Source organism: Fusarium mangiferae (assembly GCF_900044065.1).
Source record: "Fusarium mangiferae strain MRC7560 genome assembly, contig: FMAN_scaffold004, whole genome shotgun sequence".
NCBI lineage: Eukaryota > Fungi > Ascomycota > Sordariomycetes > Hypocreales > Nectriaceae > Fusarium > Fusarium mangiferae.
In genome coordinates, this window is record NW_024573924.1 from 1,494,928 (window position 1) to 1,514,665 (window position 19,738).

The 19,738-nt window shown below is 50.6% G+C and overlaps 4 protein-coding genes across 4 annotated transcripts; 1 reads left to right on the top strand and 3 right to left on the bottom strand.

Moving 5' to 3' along the window:
* Positions 1 to 2,874: 2,874 nt before the first annotated feature.
* On the bottom strand, positions 2,875 to 3,920 carry FMAN_09059 (uncharacterized protein; the record flags this gene model as incomplete). The annotated part of the gene is made up of 3 exons (XM_041829857.1): positions 2,875 to 3,016; positions 3,071 to 3,502; positions 3,553 to 3,920. 3 exons carry the CDS (start codon positions 3,918 to 3,920, stop codon positions 2,875 to 2,877), a joined length of 942 nt encoding a protein of 313 aa, XP_041680578.1.
* A 1,845-nt stretch (positions 3,921 to 5,765) lies between these two features.
* FMAN_09060 (uncharacterized protein) lies at positions 5,766 to 8,154 on the top strand (the record flags this gene model as incomplete). Its single annotated transcript, XM_041829858.1, has 4 exons — positions 5,766 to 6,012; positions 6,402 to 7,055; positions 7,123 to 7,409; positions 7,483 to 8,154. The coding sequence occupies 4 exons, from the start codon at positions 5,766 to 5,768 to the stop codon at positions 8,152 to 8,154; spliced, it is 1,860 nt and encodes a 619-aa protein (XP_041680579.1).
* An 888-nt stretch (positions 8,155 to 9,042) lies between these two features.
* On the bottom strand, positions 9,043 to 10,345 carry FMAN_09061 (uncharacterized protein; the record flags this gene model as incomplete). Its single annotated transcript, XM_041829859.1, has 3 exons — positions 9,043 to 9,122; positions 9,253 to 9,950; positions 10,044 to 10,345. The coding sequence occupies 3 exons, from the start codon at positions 10,343 to 10,345 to the stop codon at positions 9,043 to 9,045; spliced, it is 1,080 nt and encodes a 359-aa protein (XP_041680580.1).
* Positions 10,346 to 18,315: 7,970 nt separating this feature from the next.
* On the bottom strand, positions 18,316 to 19,369 carry FMAN_09062 (putative MEU1-multiple enhancer of UAS2; the record flags this gene model as incomplete). Its single annotated transcript, XM_041829860.1, has 3 exons — positions 18,316 to 18,719; positions 18,778 to 19,269; positions 19,342 to 19,369. 3 exons carry the CDS (start codon positions 19,367 to 19,369, stop codon positions 18,316 to 18,318), a joined length of 924 nt encoding a protein of 307 aa, XP_041680581.1.
* Positions 19,370 to 19,738: the final 369 nt, after the last annotated feature.

A 19,738-nucleotide genomic window follows, 5' to 3' on the forward strand; every position in this document is an offset into this window, starting at 1 on the left:
GGGTACATGGCATATAGCCCTGTTGTGCAGTGCAATATAGGTAGTGCACTCCGTACAGGTAGCGCAGTCCATAGATCAGCTACAGTATGTAAGGTATCCATGGCCCCAGCGCCAACAATTTAGTTCCACACTCCTTGGAGAACACTGTACATACATTGACGAATTGGCGTGGGCTCATGCCAAGGGGACTGTCTCATTTTGACGGCTCCGGCAAGGGGGGCGTTGACCGAGAAAAAGAAACGACGGGAAAGGAACGACGAAAAGATGCCCCCCAAAAAAACCAAAACCAGAGATTCACAGACTTAGGAACCAGGTAACTTAGTTAGTCGAGAATCCTGGACGACTCACTATTGGCTGAATGGGGGGTGTGCCAAAAGCGTCTCATGGAGTGAGCAAGAAAACCCAGGCGAGCGATATGAATAGAGCGACAATGTCGTCCGTCCAGTACATAATTGTCTCGTAGAGCAACTAGTCCGGTTCAGCCCATGTTACTCGATGAATTGGGAGGTGAGAGAAGAAGAAAAGCTACTCTTTTCTCTCATCGCATTCTCCACTCACCCCCAAAAAGCGAGAGCCAAAAAGCAAAACAACCCAGCAAAGGTGCTGGAACTAAACAGCAAGCTTCGCCTGGCTCACCTCAGTCATGGTTGAGAATGGTTTTGGTTGGTCGCGGGGTGTGTCTTGGCTGTTCCGCACCAAGGTACCACAAGCCTCGCTGTGTAATGATGATGACGCCAATTGACGACAAGTGCTTTGTAGATGGATAATAAACTCAAGACACGACCGACTGAGACCTGAGTTACCGTAGTTGTCGTTTGCTCCGCTTAACCTTAGGTTAGATGCAGTTATGCAACTCGTCCGCAAGCCATCGATGCTGTACAGCACAGTGCTCTGGAACCCATCAACGCCATGCATTAGGCCAGTTGCCTTGTAGGGATCCCCACGAGATCTGCTCTACTGGCATGGCACGATGTGATGTACCATACATATCCATTTCGCCCAAGCATTGGGTAACGCCTAATCCCAGATCTGACACTTCAGCACGGCGCGGTCTACGACTCAGCTCAATTTGACCAGGCCAGACCAGACCAGCGTAAGAAACGGCACGACACTGCATAGTCCTTGTTGCGTGGTGCATGGTTGACCAAGGATGGACAAAGTTGAAAAGCTGAGGTTGACGCTATGACAGGAGCACCTTTCCGTCGTCTCCGGAACACACCGCTCATCTGACTTTCTTTTGTTTCCTCTCGTCTCTTCTCTTTCCTTTTCTCCCCCCTCCTATTTTTGTTCCGTCCCTCCTCGTCCCATCTCGTTCGTCTCCCGGTCCATAAATCCTGGTCTGGTATGGAAACTTCCCCTTACACAACCCATGCAAGTTCCCAGCTGCTAGCGCCCTAGTCCCGCACCGTTAAGAAGCCACGTGCGCCACTAAGGGTTGCACCAAGTCTGTTTCCCTTTGCCTGGAGTCGAGAAGTCAATGGGAAATGTTTGTGGGGAAAAGGTAGATTGGTCAGTGAGATCGGATCGTTCTGCCGAGTCTAAAATTCATGATGCCATTGTGTAGGTAGTGCTTGAGATGCTACTATCTGCCTGCCCCACGGTCTCGAACAACAGTGCTGCTGTTACATGAGAGTTGGGTCAAGACTCTCGTCACCGTACATACCAATATACGATCTTCTCACAATTGCTGTTTCCAACTGGTTGGTCCGCATGTTGATCGCAAGGGTGCATGCCCAACAAATGGCCCTAGTGCCGGGATCATCGTCTAGGGCCGCCCCGGAGAAGAATGATAGAATTTCACCAGTCCCTAGAAGCTCTGAAAGCACCCTGAAAATGAAGTGTCACATTGCTGCAGTATGAGATCGTATGTCTGCAAGTCATCCGTGGCCAGCTTCCCACGAGTTTGGGAAAGCCACCCGCTTCTCGCAGTCGGTAGCCCAGCCTAGTACTATATTTGTACGTACTCTAGTAAACCTCTTTGCCTGACCAAGTGCCTCTTGCGCGGGAGCTGACAGCTTTTACCAGTGCTCTTGTGAGACCTTGGCCTGTTTCATTCTCATACGTGGCTGCACCTATTTTTCTCGAACGTTCTGGGTACGTGTTCCTGTCGTACGACTTATAGACAGCCAGCACACCCGTATAATCAAAGTGGCAATGCATTTCTGAAATTTCCCATGCTGCCATCCGCTTTGGCCCTGTAGGAACGGGTAGATCTGTAACTGAGATGCCGCGTCGGTGGGGTTTCCCACCCTTAGTCGTTGAGGCCTACCACGTCCATCTCAACTGCTAACTGTGGTACCTGTGAGCCGGCTGCTTCTCTTTTGAGAAGGATGTCCTAAAATTATTGTGAAAAGCTTTCATGCATCTTGCCCGAAGGCTAACTGCATATGTAACGATTGTTTGTTTGGGTAACTCTGACCGGTGATGTGCCAGCTTACAGGTAGGTGGTTGCATCATTCCTTTCAGATACAAGACTAGTTCAACTCCACAAAAGGTTGGGCGGTCGCTTATTGACCAGCAATTATGCCGTGATAAAAAGAATTCCGACTATCTTTCCTGTGTTCATGCGAGGGATGCGCCATTAGGCATACTATGCTCGTATTGTAACTTGCAAGCAACTGAGGCCATGTAGATCCGAATCAATTTCCATGATTTCGTGCAACGTTCAGCTGCTGGCGGATGGACCAGTGAGTGGCAGAGAAACCCTTGGCGAATCACTATTGGTTCATGCTTCTCGGGTTTGCATGAGCCGCATGGTTTATTTTCACCGGCCATACCTCCCCCAATCAAAGACAAGTCTCTGAATGTAAGGGAATTGACCGGTCAAGGTCACACAGCCCATCAAAGCACAAGATGGAACTCGTGACTAGGGCCTCAGGATGTCATAACGCGATGCTTGACCGTCAATTTATGTCTTTCAAGTCCGTCCCGACGGGCAAACTTGCGTTTCTTGGGTGGATTCGGGCACCCAGGAACATCGCACCGCCAAGGTTTCCGATGCTTGTTACAGTGTTGTCTATGACAGGGGTCAGTTAAAACCAGCAACTCGGGGTCACAAGCATAAGCATACGCAAAAGAAGAATTTCGATCGAAGACCACAAGTCTTCCCTCCTTATCAACGCCGCCCTTGTCGCAGCGATGTCCCAAAGGACAGTAGTACGAGCCTTTGCCCCTCTGTTTAAGAGCGTCCATGTCGATTTTGCTGAATTGTTCATCTTCGTCATCTCCTGAGTCTTCTGAAATGGATAGGTTCCCACCAGGTGATGGAGCGTCATCAGTGCTTCGAGAAGCTAGCATAGCTCTCTGGCTTTCGCGAGTTCCGCCATCCATATTATTGCCTCCGGAGAATGACCGGTTCCAGCCTGAGGGTTCAGATTTAATGGTAGGGAAGGAAGAGACTGTATGGTAGGTTGGTGCTGACAAAACTCCTCCAGGTTCAGGTGTCCGTCGCCAGACTTCTTGAACGTCTTCAGAGAACTTTGCTGCCAGATCACGGATCTTACTGCCAGAATGGGTGAGCCATGGTATAACACGATTGGTTTAGAGACTTACCCAAGCTTGCTGATGTTCATGTCCATTGTAGCCATGGGCTGCAAGTCCGCCATGTGCGTCTTATTGTAGGACAGCTCGTGGGCCTCCTCTGCAGCTGATGCTACATGAGGTCCTGTCACCAATTTATCTGTCAAAGAAAGCCACATCTGGGCGGTCTGAGCAAGATATTCTCCCACATCGTTGATGATATTTTGACGTTGTTCGGGCGATGAAACATTTGTAGTAAACTTTGCCTTTGCTGCCAACTCCCTGGAAACAGTCTCTAACTGGACCCGGACAAGGGCATCCAAAGAATTGGGCTCCATTGTGTTGCTGGGGATTGTATTGATCCCTGATTCAAAGACGAGTGCAGATGATGGAATTGACATGATGGTACAGTAGTATCTATACCTCTTTCTGTACTATTGAGATCGCTGACAATAGGCGCTGATATATGAGTATACACCTATAGTACTGTACGTGGGAATGTACTCTGTACTATGCTTAGAGCTTCGACCAACCACGCGGGACCTAGCAGTAGCGTGTTGCAAATTGTTGTGGCACGGAAGCTAACGAAGGGCTCCGGACCGGCGCGGCGCGGCGGCGGCGGGAAGGCAAAATTTTGGGGCGACCGAGGGAGCGAGGGAGAGGGGGAAATGGCTGTCAGGAACTGTCTATCCGTCTACCTGGGGTTCGCGGTCGCGCTTCTAAGGCAGAAGAAAAGAAAAAGATACGCATGCGTCGGTCAGAGGAGGGCAGCATGTAGCGTAACCGTCGGAGAATAACATGCGCGGGTTTTTGTGGTATTCAGGCCTAGAAGCCAGTGCTGAGAGGCGAAAGACAAAGTCACAGACAATCTGCTTGGTGAGTGTCCTACGTCTTTGGTCCGTAAAAGAGGACGACGGCAACACCCAACGTCGGGTCGACAAAATGAATGTTGTGGTCTCTTCGGTCAGTCTCTTGGAACTTGCTCCTTATGAGGCCGGTAGAGAGGCAAGACACGCGGTGCCGGGCACAAGCACAGCTTTTTCGCGTGAGCAATAAGTGACGAGACAAGAGACAACAAGCTTGGGGGGGAAGAGACAACTGAGTCAAGGTAACGCTAATGCGTATGGGGGCTGCCGCTGTCCGTATCACAGGATGTACCGAGCACCGTTTGTAATATTGTTGGCACTGGACTCTGGCCCCGTTGTTTGTGTCTCCTCTCTCCTGTCAAGGATCATCTTCATTGTGCCCTTGCTAGACCGGCTGGCCTTGTTAACCCCGAAGAAGCAAGGGCGGGTGATTAAGCTGTGAGGTGCGCCATGGCGTTTTTATCCCTGCCGCTAAAAACCATCTTGGTCCTCGTAAGTAACCCCCCTGGTCCTTGACCCTGGAAGGCCAGGTCCCATCACATCGATGGGCCGCCACACCTGCTCAGTTCTTTCATACCCTCGCTGGCTCTATCTCGACGGCGGCAGCAGGCGCGTAAGGCGCGTGAGGCAACGGTGAGTGAGATTCGCCTTCAGGTTGCCCGCCCTACCGATCGTGACTAGCCGGTACTGCTTCTAATATCGTGAGGCGGCGTCCTGCTAGCTATTGGAGAAGCACTCATTCCCTTGTGTTAAGGGCTCTAAGCTCGTCAGGTTCCAAGTGGGGAGGCCTGCAATCCAACCATTGACCTTAATGTTTCTAACAGCTCCTAGACATCTCTTTAGTTAAAAGTCCAAACTGCTTCTAGAGAGGCAGAGAGTAGCACCTGGTCAACGTCCCTTTTAATGCAGGTACTCTCCCCAGACTTATCTCACGCCATGACCTTCCGGTCTTCTTGACTTTGCTTCAACACCCCTCCGCTGGTCCCTCGGTTGAACTGTTTCCTCTTCGCTTCTTGTTGTCTCCTTTCGCCCCCGCTATCCCGGCGGTTTACACTCCAAAAACCCACTCTCGGTAGGCGTGGTTCTTTGCCTTGAAGCGAACCACTCTGCTGGTATCTCATCAATAGGCTCTCAGTTCGACGCGCCGCAACGGTTGTGCGTCGCCCCTGGGGCCCGGCGGCTCTGATCATCAAACGTCTGGCATCGCTACTTGTTACCGCTGCCCGCTGCCGCTGCCGCTGCCGCTGGCCTTCCGTGGTGTTCTGACCCGGCCGACTCCGAAACTGTCATACTGTAAGGTTTTGTTCTCTCATCTCTCCCATTAATTATAGCACGGCCCATCGGGCTTGTCCCCGGCGCTCCCTGCCACGAGCCGTCCAAATGGAGAGTTCACCAGAATCAGTCCGTCCGGTGAAGCGCGTCAAATACGCGCGACAAGACGATACGATCTCACTGAGCATAGCCACATCCAGCATCAGGGCCTCCGACAGCGTCGACGGATCCCTGGTTACTGATGTCCCTTTACTCGAAAATACATGGCCTGCGACAACGGGAGTATCGTCTCCCTCAGAGGTCCTATTCGACCTCCCCGAAGACCTTGGCAATTCGTGGGCCCCAGCTTTTACAGGTAAGGAAGTGAACCTGTTGTCACTCACTCCATGTATCCAACTCATTTCACCCATCTTTCCTCATGACTCTGCCTTCTCGGAAACTCTTCAGATCTTAACTCTGACCCGTTGTCCCTGTCAAATCCCTGTGGAGGATCTTGAAGTCTGATGGGTCTCCGATGAAAGAGGTGTAAACTTGGGCAGAAAGGAGATGAGAGAGAACATGCTGCACCCACCCACCCCGCTCTTACTCCCACCCTCACCCCGTTGCACAATCCGACTGAGAATCCATCTTTCATCCATCATGTTCCCGACTTTGTTCCAATTCCTGCCGAGAAGATCAAAACTGCCCGTCGACCCGATCATGCCATGGTAGACTATCAAGTCCGTGAGCTGACGTTCCATGCAGCACCCCAGCCTGCGTTGAATCTTCAGGTAGCCACAGCACCTCAACCTGAACCTGAACCTCAACCTCAACCCCCTCGCTCTCAGGCACAGCGACTGCCTCGCCTCTTGCCTGCGGTGCACGATGCTCTTCCAGAGCGGGCTGTCGAATCGCAAGACTCGAAGAAAAGAGGCCTGGTACCAGTAGAAGGGCTCGTTGTAAGTCCGTTCACCGCGAATGAGGACCGGCTGATTGTGTCTGCCTATCCTCGCTATGCTCGCCCTGAGAATGGACAGGTGAATGGGTATGTTAAATTCAACTGGCCTTCGCGAGCTCCATCGAGACGGCCGTCTGGCCCTGTACCACTCCCGTCAGAGGATGACGTTGAGGACATAACGCCCAACGTAACGCGATCACACAGTGCCGGTCGTCCTCCAACCACAATAACTCTGGTTAACCCTGGGCCTGCCGTGTCTTCCGCGCCAAATGGGACTGTTTCGCCCATGGACCTAGAGGGAGGATGGGGAAATACTTCATCGCCAGTATTGATGGCAGGTTCTCCGGTTTCCCTTCAAGACACTTCACAAATCCTGATAGCTGGTGACCCAAAAATGCTGCCTCCTCAGTTCGGATTCCAAGCAAAGATGGATCATATTGACAGACGATTGTTTGAGTTCTGTAAGTCTTTGAAAATTGCTTATCGGCGTTTTGTGCCTTGAACAAGCGTTTGCTCACCACTCGGCAGATATCAAGAACTGGTGTCCGGGAAGGAGTGTGCTCAGCAACACAAACCTATGGTTGAAGGATCTGGCGCCGATGCATAAGAACGAAGGTATTCTCCACGCTATTCAGAGTCTTGCCGGGGTGTATATCTATGATTATATTCCGGATGAGCGCATCCGCCAGCGGATCAATCAGCGATATATCACGGCAGATCAATATTTCAGCACACTCCTCAATGCGCCTGAAAGCAGGGAAAATGGTAAAGGGCAGGAGGTCATCACCATGGCCGTGCTTCTCTCAATGCAAGATGTATGTATGATGTCGCTACAGAATTATTGACCGTGCGCCTTCGATATTGTGAAGTGACCTGACTGGTATTTAGATTGTCCTAACGGAACGACGACTCAAAAAGCCATACAATCCGCGATGGCTGGAAGGATTCAGGCAAGGCGAATACTTTCTGCAGGCAACTGACCCTGGCGCTCGCTATTGGAAAAACAACAACGTCCAGTACAACGAACTTCGCATCTCTCAATCAATCATCGTTGGCCGGGCAGTGATTCTCGCTCAACCTATGATGGCCCTTCCCTCACCGCAGACTTTTAATCCTGAGGCTGAAGCAGGCAGGTTCAGCTGGCTGCTCTATGGAACAGAGAAGGATATGTTTGAAATCCATGGAGGTTGTGGCTTTTCGAAGAAATTGTTGCATCTTATGAGCCAGGTAACGTATTGTGCAGGTCGATTGCAGCAAGAGCCTGAATCCACCATCGTTCCAATAACGGCAAAATTTCTCTTGCGCGAACTATCAGAAATGCGACAATGGAGCCGTGAGGGCAAAGACTGGGAGCTGGCTCGAAAGTACCCACCAACGATAGACTGGGTGCGCGACAAAGCAGACGAAGTGATAATCGATTCCAACCAAATCATGACCGAGGTTACAGCTGAGGCGTGGAGGATCGCCGCAATTGTTTATTATCAATGTCGTCTTCTGAGGTACGAACATGCGATGAAGGAGAAGAAAAGGCCCGAGGAGGGAGAGAAGTGGACAAGCTGAAGGAAGTTGGAGATCCATTGGCATAATGGGCGTTGATTTTGCAACAGCCGAACTCACTTCTTCCCCCTCTGCCGGTTCAACACTTACACACTGCCTGCTTTCCCTGCCACACCATCTTGCCTACCTCACCTCAAGTTGCGTTAACAACAGTAGTGGCAAGAGCGCTCGCTGACTGAACCTTCCATTAGGCTGCCTCGAAATCACCCGGAAGTTCTTGCCAATCTTGACGATCTCGCCCGTTGCATACGAATTATGCCTACATCGGGGTCTCACTTTACAGCTCAAGCACCCCTATTACCCGTGTTTTTCCTAGGATTACTCGCCACTCAAACTGTACACAAGGATGTTTCGATGGATTGGTTCGAGCAAGTGGTTCAAACGCCAGTCCGCAGTGTAAGTGCAAAGAAAAGAAACGCAAACCTCCCATTTTTAGTAATCTATGGCAAGACGCAGGCTGGTTCTGCCTTTGCCCAGGTCTACTGCACCCAACACTACCCACTCTAGTTGCAGAATTAGGGGCTAATTATCTGTCACCTCAGAGCGTCCCCCCCTTGTACGACGCACTTTTGCGCATCTGGGGGTGGATTGACAAAGAAGTTCAAATCCCGCGAGATCCAACTGCTCTCTCCAAAGATATCGGTAAGAGGTACCCTTGGTGGGAACACCTTGTTGCAAAGGTCCTCGAAGCAGAAGAGGAAACCCTGTGTCTAACCTGACGAAACGCAACGAACAAAACCTTGATCTGTCCATCCATTTTGGGATTACAATACCTTCCATTACTCGTAAAAAGGTACTGTCCGCAGATATCCTCAGCAATAGTTGCCCGCCTTTTGGTGAAAATTCTTTTAGGAATTAGATGTGATGGTAGCGGCCAGCCGCGGAGCCAGATTAGTAACTGACTCCTGAGACGGCACTGTCGGCGTCGTCTCGCTGGTCCTTGCTGTCTTTACGGCGAACGAGATATTGCCCTGAAAACAAGTCAGTATGAAACACGTAACAGAAGAAAGAGAAGAAAAACAGAGAGGGAGGGAAAAGACAAAGAGAGAAAAAAAAACAAAGGAAGAAATCGCCAGGGGGTATTAATAGGAGGGAACTTACGGAACTCCGATCCTGGGGCCTGCCACACATCGATTACGCTCAGTCCTGCCTTGTAGCACATGAGGCGCACGTTATCTTCGCCGTACTTGTGAGAATCGAACCAGTCGAACTCTTCGCCTTTCTGGATGATGCGGCTCATTTTCTTAAGCTTCACATCTTTCTTGGCCCGGAAGAAGAACCGATGACGAGTAGTGGGCTCATCCTCCAATTGCGCGAGGAGCTCCCAATCCTCCTCACGAAACCATTCCTCACCTGCCAGACGGTTGGCATGCTTAAAGCCGTTCAAGAAGAACTTGTGGTAGAGGTCGTCGCAAGAGTGGTAGGCGTTCCAGATCTTCTCCTTGTTGTTGGGAAGAGTGTGGCCGTCCATTCCAATTAGAAGCAGGTCGTCAGGTCGCAAGGCATCGGCCCAGAACTTCAGGTGAGCAAGTGCTTCAGGCCAAGGATCGTTGCAGAGCACCGAACCTAGCGAGAGAAAGAGACGGGGTGTCGAGATCTTTTGGATATAGCTCATGCCGTCGCCAAAGGTACCCCAGATACCAGCACAGGTCACTGAAGACTCAGGACTCGGGTGCTGCTCCACGAGGTATTTGACGTTGTGATTCAGTGACGATCTGGATATGTCCAATGCGAGGTACTTGGCGGGAACTTTGCCCTTTTCAAAGGCTGCGAGAAGGTGGCCAACCTTGCGAGTGTCACTGGATGGGGTCGTGTTAGTATGGAGAGGGTAAGCTTACAGCCACCACTCATCGAGGGTGGGCAGAGTGCGGGGCAATAGAGGATGAACTAACCCAGCTCCTAGATCGATAATTGTGACACCAGCTGGGCATCGCGCAGCAACGTCGGCGCCATGCTCATCAAACAAAGCAATCTCGTCATGAGTCTGATAGAATTCAGGGGTGAAGATGATTTGATTCCAGATCGGCAACCCGACATCGTCGTACAGTAATTCGTCGGGCAGCGTGGGTTTGGAGGTGGGAGAGTATGGAGCCGTGAGGGCCTCTTGCAATCGCTTGCCAACGCCGTCATACATGTTGCTACCGCCGATATCGACTACGGCTCCATGCGTGGGAGCATCATTCTTTGGATCCATCATGGCAATCGAAGGACATCAATCAATCCAAGCATTCGTTTTCCAAATGTCGTTATGCAAAATCGGAGGAGTGTGTGACTATACTTCCAAAGTTAACAGGGTCAAGCACACACAAAACAATTCCACGCCTCCGGGTCACGTTACCACTTGGGAAGATTTTTTTTATAAAAAAAAAAAGAGGTGTGCGCTGTGGAACGATATGTTACGGCACGATACGATATGGTAGTGTTATATTCAAAAATAGGTTTGTGGAAAGGTATTTGCGGTTGAGATGGTCTATAACAAACCTCGATGCTAGCGAGTGAAGGAAGAAGAGATAGCGACTCAAGGCACGCTCTTCCCGACTTTATACCCGGCAAGCAGATGCGAGAAGGCGGTTACTGTGATTACTACCGCTGTCAAGTTACTGGTAAACACCGGCCAGTGCTACCGGCTGTCACTGCTCAATGGAGACGACCGCCCAGGGATGAGTCGAATAAGGGCCGCAGACGATGGGAATGTGTGAGGGCGGACGAGACAGGCAGGCAGGCAAGGGCCGTGATATGATTTGAGTCGATCTGATTCGAGACGATTCAAGAGAAAGGGAGATAGAATTGCTGCTGTGGCAGCGTGGATCCTGTCTGTTGTAACAAAGCAGTGCAATGTCTGATTGTGTTTTTTTTTTCTCTTTTGTTTTTTGCCCTTGGGGTGCCGTTTTGACAGCTCAACGTCAGTCCCAGTGCAGTGCATGCTAGGCAATGCAGCTCGGTCTGCTGCTGCTGGATAACACGCCCGTACCCATAGCTATACCCCAGTCCTTGGAGTGTGTTCGGGTGCGTAAGGTGGTAGAATAAAATGGGATGGATCTTGGCCATGTCCCAGACCTGACCAGAAGTGGTTCATCCTACATTAGGGCGAGAGCGTGGAGGGTGACATTCTCATGCTTCGACATTGACATCCCCACCATAATAAGACATGGGGTTCCGGTACGTGCTGGGGAAGTTATCAAGACCCTTGTTTTCGCTCTTTGGAGCTGCGTGCTTTCTTTTTTCTTCTTCTTGTCGGTACTGGAAATCAATTCATAGTGCTATCTACCTTGTTTCATGTGTCTCGCTCTCGTATTAGTCTTGTAAGTGCCATGCGTCGACCGATATGGGACTCAGCTGGCTCATCTTTTGCAATCACATAGACATGTACTTCAGCTTCGGCTTTAGCCACATGCTACTGTACCTAGGCGGACCATGCCCCTGCAGAGCGCGCTAATGAGGCTCCAGGATGTGGTGAGAAACAAGAGCCCATTTAGGCATTTGGGGCCTATGGCCTGTCTGTGTCCAGGTCCCCTCCACAATTGCTCGAGGTTGTGTTGCAAAACTCGTAAAACACAGCACAAGCCAACCTGCGGCAGGCTTCAAGGCACCAGCGCATCTCGACTGCCTTGATGTGATAATATGAACTCAATCCAATGATGAATGCTCTCAGGTATCTCAATGACCCATCTTTATCCCCACGGGCCCGCCTTCGCCCGTTCTAGCCGTGCCGGGCGCTATTTTCCCCTTCCATGCCTCTTTTGTTGTGGTCTGTGGTCTGTGGAAAGCCGGGTGAAGTTGGCGGACGGTTTTGAGAAGGTGACTGGTCACCTTGGCACAGAGAAGAGAGAACGTTGAAGCTATTTTCAGTCAAGGTGGCTGCACTAAAGCGCAAGGCCTGGTAGGGCACTTTATTCACACCAACCTGACCAGCCCTGGACGGTGAGAGGCAAGCAGATGCACGTCATGGTTTGAGACGGATCCCGTTCGAGCTAGAGAACAAGCAGCATGAGCGTGACAGATGGAAGATAGCGTGGTTCAGATCGGACTCCATTGGTTGCAAAGCTTTGAGTCATTTCCCTTCTTGGACTGAAAGCGTGATGGTTTCATTCTGTGGGTAGTACAATGGCGTTGTTGATCCCCAGTGCTATCTCAACGGCGGTTCCTGACACCCTCAGCTGTTCTATTCAGAACCCTTGGTGCAAATCGTCTGGGGTCCTGCTGCGAATCTCGAGCAACGAAGGCGAGTCTTTCCGAAGATGGAGCATGCCATTGTCGTTGTCCCACGGTTAAGTCTCAACACCTTGACCGCCTGTTGATTCATCATTGGAAAGAGCATGCTCTCCAGCTGCTTGACCAGGCTCGGCCCCAATTATGCCCCCATTCTACCGCGGCACAGATCATTGTTGCATCTCACGACGGCCTGTGATATGTAGGCGGTGGGGAAGATTGCGTACCTGTCCAGCTGCTGCAGTTGCTACTGGACGTACTGCATACGTGTAACGAAGCAGTGCGGTTGAAAAGTCTGACAGAGTTGGAGTTCAGATGGGTTCCGCAAGAGATCCCTGTGCAAGAAGATGTTTGTTTCGGAGTACCCAGTCAAAATTTGTCAAAAAGTGCCCACTCCTCTGATCCAATGTGGTTCGTCTTGAAGCGGAGGTGTGCTGCAAGAGTGAGATGCAGAAAAATAGCCCGCCGCTATCGCAAGGGTTCGATTGCACTAGACTGACACTAAACTAGGTAGACTGAACTGAACTAAACTGAACTAAACTGATGAGCTGGGAGCCTTCCAGTACCTGGCAATATACCCCAGGCTTCCATAAAACGATATGTGAACTCGGAAGCTCACTCTTGAACACGGTGAACTCTGGACCCTGTGGCCTCCTGGAACATCGAAGTTAAGCTTCAACATCGTCGACGGGGCTCGTTTGTCTGTACGTAAGTCTTGGCCAAGGTAGACATCAACTAAGAGCAAGGAAGGGAACTCCCGTGGTGCTAAAATGGTTTCCTTTTCTTCCCGCGGTCCGCCGAGACTTAATTGGGGCCTCTACATTGATTGATTCTCACTGGCAAGGTGTTTCCTACAGCAAGAAGATATTAATGTATGAATAGGCTCTTTGTAAGACAGGTAGTAAATATCTGGCAACGCGACGTGAGTGGCCTGTGATATTCGTTGGCCATCAGCTGCCCGCTTCACAACAGACTCGTGTCCTCCCAACTCCGGTTTTCGTCACCTTGTTTCTATTCCCGTCACTGGTTGTTCCAACGATCCATATCGGTTCGGCTTCGACTCACATATTAACAGCGCAAGGCTACGCAACAGAATGCTCAACCATCACTGTGGGTTGCGGTTAGTGACGTTATAGGCATGCCACCCCTTTACGATCTTAGCCGCCGACCGACAAACTCAATTCAGACACATTCGCCTTCAGACCCAGGTCATGGTGGAAAGGCTCAACTGCCTTGTTATCAACCGGGTATAGTTGCCGCCTAACACGGCAAGATAGCGTAAATTGGTCATTATGCACTGCCTCTGACGAGAGCTCGATCATGCCCGATGACAGGATAGAGCCTTGCATGATGATGAACGCTAGAGAACACCTTCCTACCTACTATGTAAGCGGGGTGGACTGATAGATTTCGATCGACAGGTTTCCCCGTGGGCGCACACACCCTTCTGCAGCAATGAAGGGTCGCTCACAATCACAACACCGCTTTACAGCCTTATAGCAGGGCCATATTTTGTCAGATCATAAGAAACACGCTGCTCTCCGACCTGGGCACCGAGAGTTAGGCTAAAAGTTTAGGAGTATAAAATTTGCTTGGTAGTGCTTTCTGGTCTTTGGAAGTGACAAAACTGATGCCTTCTATAAAATGGTAGGCAGATATGTTCTGGATAGAAGACAGGATATGTTAGATGCTCACCCACATCACATCCTGGGCTGTGTCTAGCCAGCAAGTAGCCTGACAGATCGCGATTGGGGTCTGTCACCCTGTCCTGGGGTAGGTGAGGTGTGGTAACACAACAGGATCCCTCTCTAATGGTGTTGTCTACCTGCACAGGTGTTGTCTCTAGACTCCACCGGACCTCAGGGCCGAAAGGCTGTGGGTGTCCCCAGGCCTTGACTGATTTGCCACTCCCAAGATACTGGTTAGGGCTATCTATAGTTAGTTTCTTTCTTAATCACTGCTATATCACCAACAATACCGTCTCATGTGATGTCCCCCAGGACGCTATTCCGTGCTGTCACGTCGATAGTTGTCTTTTGAATGCGGACGAGGTCTTTGTTGGGCAATAACGCAGTGGTCAAGCGAGACCAGGGCATGGACAGGGGGGAGCACACAACGCACACGCACATACAGCACACAGCGTGAACAACACGCCATGAAATCACCGATAGCCAAAGAGATGGGTATTTTACAATGCTCAATGGGTATTCACCGACCAATTCCATGCGTTTTGGAACATACAACTTGAAGCACTTTAGTCTGTCCTTTTCTTTTCACCACAAAGAGCGCACGTCGTCCAAGTTGAAGCTGTCAAGTCGAGAGAGCCTCAAAAAAGCAAAACAAGCATGGAGAGAACCACAATTCATGCCACGGCATGTGGAGTAGCGAGCAATTAACCTTTCCTTTTGCCGGTGATGATGCTGATCATATCAGGTGATCCTTGCCCTTGAGCTCTTTAACTGCTCAATAAACGAGACCATACAGCACACGACACGGCACGGTTAATGTCCAATATACGGAGTTATATCCAATGCAATGCAATGCAATGTCATGTCATGTCATGATACTCTGTGTATGTGATATGTTGGACGCCAAGACCTCAATTCACAGTCACCCAAGGCCCCAAAAGGACCTAACACGGAAACAGCAGGAGCAGTTGATCGTGCCTGCTGGATCGCTAGCCGAGGCCAATTACGAGGCCGCGGTTCACTTAAGCGTGATCCGAGATCCAAGACATATCCATGAACATCCTCCATCCATCCTTGCGTAACCTTAGACAACTACCAGGTGTGACACTACCTATTGCCGGCTCGCTTACGCTGCCATTCGACCGGAAAACAGTCCGCCGGCCTTTGTTGAGCCTCGGGGCTTTAGCGATGCAGTTCTGTCAGTTATGATGGGCAAATGAGAAGCCAGCATCGTCACAGTGCAATGGTTTTTTCAGTACTCGACGATACTTGACAAGCAAGCCACGGCACTATCGCTTATTAGCCTCGCAAGTTCCCTGCACGTTGGCTCTCCAGAAGTCCAGAGAGTGAGACGCTGCCATTGTTTCCAAATGCTCCGCTGCACCCTGGCTTGTCCTATGTGCGGCCGACAACGTCTTGCGTATTCTCTGTCTTGATGAGCATTGATATTCCTTCTCCTTGCTTCTCCCAGTCTGTCACATGCCACGTGGGATTAGCATAGTACTGATACCCACTCAGGAAGAAACGCATGCTGACACCCGTCGATCATTAACTCAGCTGCTATTCCATGCGTTGTATGTTGTACGATAGAGCTCAGAGTTGTCGAGGTCTCGGATGCTTCACATAGCACACTGCGTTTGGCCTGAGGAGAAGAGAGCGCGAATATCGGATCTTCATAGAAAGCCAGCCGTTGGCAGAAGGAAGACTTGCATTCGATGGTGTCGCAGCTACTGTAATACACGTCAACCTCATGTTCTCCTGCGAGACCGGTAGATAGAAATCCACACAAGAGCATAATCTCTGCGGGCCCATGCTTTGACAGCGCTTGGTAACGCAGCTCTAAGGCGTGGGTGAGGAACGACGCATTATTGAGTCAGTGATGGCCAAGCTGGAGCCGAATAAGTTGGACGCATAACAGTGCAGTATTGTCTGTGTGCACACGAGTCAAGGTACAGTCGTAGGCTCCGCCGCCATTCTGCTTTTCACAGAACCACTTCACTCCTATCAAGTCATCGTCCTGCATGGGGTCACATCTACAGTAAAGTCGACAGACTATAGTGATTCTGCTTTGCTTTTCGATGGACAACGCTGTTCGTGCCCAAGAACTTGAGATCGGGTCAAGGGGTCGGTTGAGCGATAATACTCGACACAGCAGCTGAAAGAAGAACGAAAAAGCACACGACACAAAAGCAAATATGACATGCTGTTGTGATTTCTGTGGATAACATGGGGTGTTGGTTCATTTCAGCTATCCTTCTACATATTACGGATAGTCTCTATGCTGTGGATTCTAACTCTCTCTGGTAATGCCTCAGGATTGACTTGATAGATGCAATGAGCCACCCATCAGTCAATACCTAGTTCATAGCTAGTGTGCTAAGTCCTTTGCAGCTCTCAAGCATTGCCAAACTCGGATCTTTCTAGTTTCAAGTGCTCCGCTATCCCGCGCCGAATGCCTGTACTTGCGCCGTGACCACGGAGTCGACGTGGACGGACGGAATCTGTCACACCCCGGACCTGTCAACACGGGGACCGGCGTGTTTCGGTCGACCTGCAAGTCCAGTCGGCCTTCTTCATTAACGTCGCCTTCAGGATGACTTGTCCCGCACGCCTCTCAGCCAACTCCTCAAGATTGCTGGTAGCTCCGCCTACCATGAATAGATGTCATGAGATGGTGGCTGGGCACTGAGTCTCTGATGGCAGGCAACATAACGTTCATTAAATAAACAACGAGGGCGGTGACTCTGACGAACAGCCGGATATGCTGGACAGTCATCCGATGTGCACTAACTTTGTGCTGATTCATATTGCCTCGATCACCCAACCCCATATATCGCAACATTGTAAATGAAGCTGTCTTACCGGGACCGCCTATCATAGAGTAGCTCAATTTGGCCTGAGGGCAGCGTCTAGAATATGCATTCAGGTTTGATTTCGAACCCCTGCCGAAGTGCGCTCTGATGTCCAGAGCTTCAACACGTCTTGGGCATTCGAATCCTCAACGAACAAAGGCAGAGCGTAGAATGGTCAAGGACAAAAGAGAAAACAACTGAGACAACAGGAGCACAGGGATCGCGGAGTCGGAATCAGCATTGCATGCGCTGCCACAGAATTGTGTTAGGATCCCGGCCGAGAAGAATCTCGTTGATCGAACGAACCTCTCTCACAATGCAGCCGAGCGGCGTTTACGTTTAAAGGACGCGCATCAAAGAGGGTGTGGTGACAGCTACGCCCCTGTCGCTGTACAAAGTCCATGGATTCGGCCATATCTGCACACGACAGCACGCAGGTAAGACGATTGAATTATCATTCAAGTGACACACCTAACTGTTGCATCACTAAGTACAAGGGTTGTCATCAACACTCAAGAGGTGCCTAGGGGTTGAGAGTGCGAAGAAGATCTTCCGTTACAACTAACAAGACATCTTCAGGGGCGTTCGTTGTACAGCAACCACCCGTGCTGCGAGACTAATGTGAGCTGCAAGAAATGTCAGGTAGCATTTGACCAGGGCCCTGGCAGAATCTGCCCTTAGGGCGGGCCGTTGCCGATATATTACTCACGAGCATGGATACAAGGCACAGGAACGACGCTTGAAAAGCTAGTAATTGTGGTCCAGAGAACTTTACAGCTCATATCCTGAATTGCTCTTAGAGCACGGCATGCCAGTGCTCGGGCCTCAATGCTTCACGGCAAAAACGCCAGACATGAGAAGCATCAATGCATGCGACGTAGTGGGCCGGGCAGACGACGTAAGAGCCGCTTTTGCCACATCAACAGGCATATGCAGGGCCTGAGAAAACAAAAGAGAAAACACGACATCAAAGCGGGACACCAGAAATCGACTGCCACAAAAAAGCCTTCTTCAGCCATGAGCCTCGGGTGTGGACGATGCTGCAACGAACCCTTGTCAGGGACCAGGGGTCATTCAACACCATTGACTATTGTGTCGCGGCCTGGTGACGTCGTGAGCGTACTTTACTGCCCTATCAAAAAAGGTCTGATCGATAGCAGTTGGGCCTGTGCTCTCACCAGCTCACATTATTCCGACATCAATTGGGTCTTTGTGCCCACTGGCGAGTGTATGATTCCAAATTACCCATCGACGAGCAAGCAGACGCACGGAATTCGAACTCATATCGATGACCGATGATTGTTCCACCGCTTTACAATAACGCCTCTATCACAGCAAAAGCCTATCTATATTTGTGTACGTACTTTATTTCACCCTCAAATATCCGTCTCTTTCTGCTTCTGACTAACTTGGGTTCATTCCTCCCAGAAGCCAGGGAAAAGGTACTCGACCTTCCTCATGGCCTCAGGATCACGGCCAGCTGGCTTGGTCATGAACTTGACGGCTCCTTGAGAGGCACCAGCCCAGTGCTTCGCTTGGACCAGGTCGCTGTTCTCGAGCTCAGCAAGTCGATCCAAGACACCCGCTACAAGTCGCTTGGCATTTTCATTATTAGCCTTCATGTACTTGATGACCAGCTCTACATTAACATCCTCAAACGAATGCCAGCAATCATAGTCGGTGGCCATGGCAATCACCTGGTAGGCCAGCTCAGCCTCACGGGCAAGCTTGGCCTCAGGAAGGGTCGACATGTTGATAACAGATCCTCCCCAAGATCGGTACATGTTGGACTCGGCACGAGTCGAGAACTGCGGCCCTTCTAGATTGTTCGTCAGAGGATGATTAGGTGATTGGCACTGCTTCAACGGGTCTCTTACCCATGACAATGACCGTGCCCTTTTCGTGCAAGACGACGCCGTCGCCCTCCATATGAGCTGCGCAAGCCTTGACCACCTTAGCAAGGCCTGCATCGAAAGGGTCGGCAAAGCCAACATGTCCAACTACACCACCCTCAAAGAAGGTAAAGGGACGGATACCCTTTGTGCGATCAATGACCTGATCCGGGACGACAAAGTCCATAGGCTTGATCTCCTCTTGTAAGGAACCGACGGCGGAGAACGCGATGACGGATCTAACACCGATATGTCGTAGAGCAGCGATGTTTGCGCGGTTCGGGACTTCGTGAGGAGCAAACTGATGGTGAACACCATGGCGAGCAAGGAAAGCGACGTAGCCACCTTTGTGGGAGAGGATCTGGATCGGCGAGGCCGGGGGTCCCCAAGGTGTAATAGGGGTGAGAGCAGCGACGGGCTCGAAGCCTTCAAGCTGACCGAGACCAGTACCGCCAATCACGGCGATATGGACAGGCTCTGTGAGGATGATGCGAGAATCAGCAGTGCATCTATATTGATGGATACGGACGGATAAGATAGTCTACACACTGTCGAACGTAGTGGGGAGGTCACCCATCTTGACGAATTGAAGCCGAGGTTAGTTGGAGCAAGGACTTGGAACGTTGGTGAGAATGAGAGGTTATCGTCGTCGCGAGGAAATATCTGCCGTGTTAGGTTGGTCCTCAGTAGTAGTTAGGTGCCTTATTAGCTACCCCGCCGCCATGACCAAGCTTACGTGCTTTGGCAGAGGTGGGATGGAGGGGTCGTGGACCCTTGTGAGCGCCACCATTGGTTGGCGCATTTGAAGATACCAAATCTTTGGCATGATAGTGCTATTATTCTAGGATTCTATTATAAAGATTTTTAAGGTATGGTATAGAATGCTTACCGTGCTGTGTTTATAGACTTGCGATAGGCTATTACTGTTATCATAAGGACCTCACAA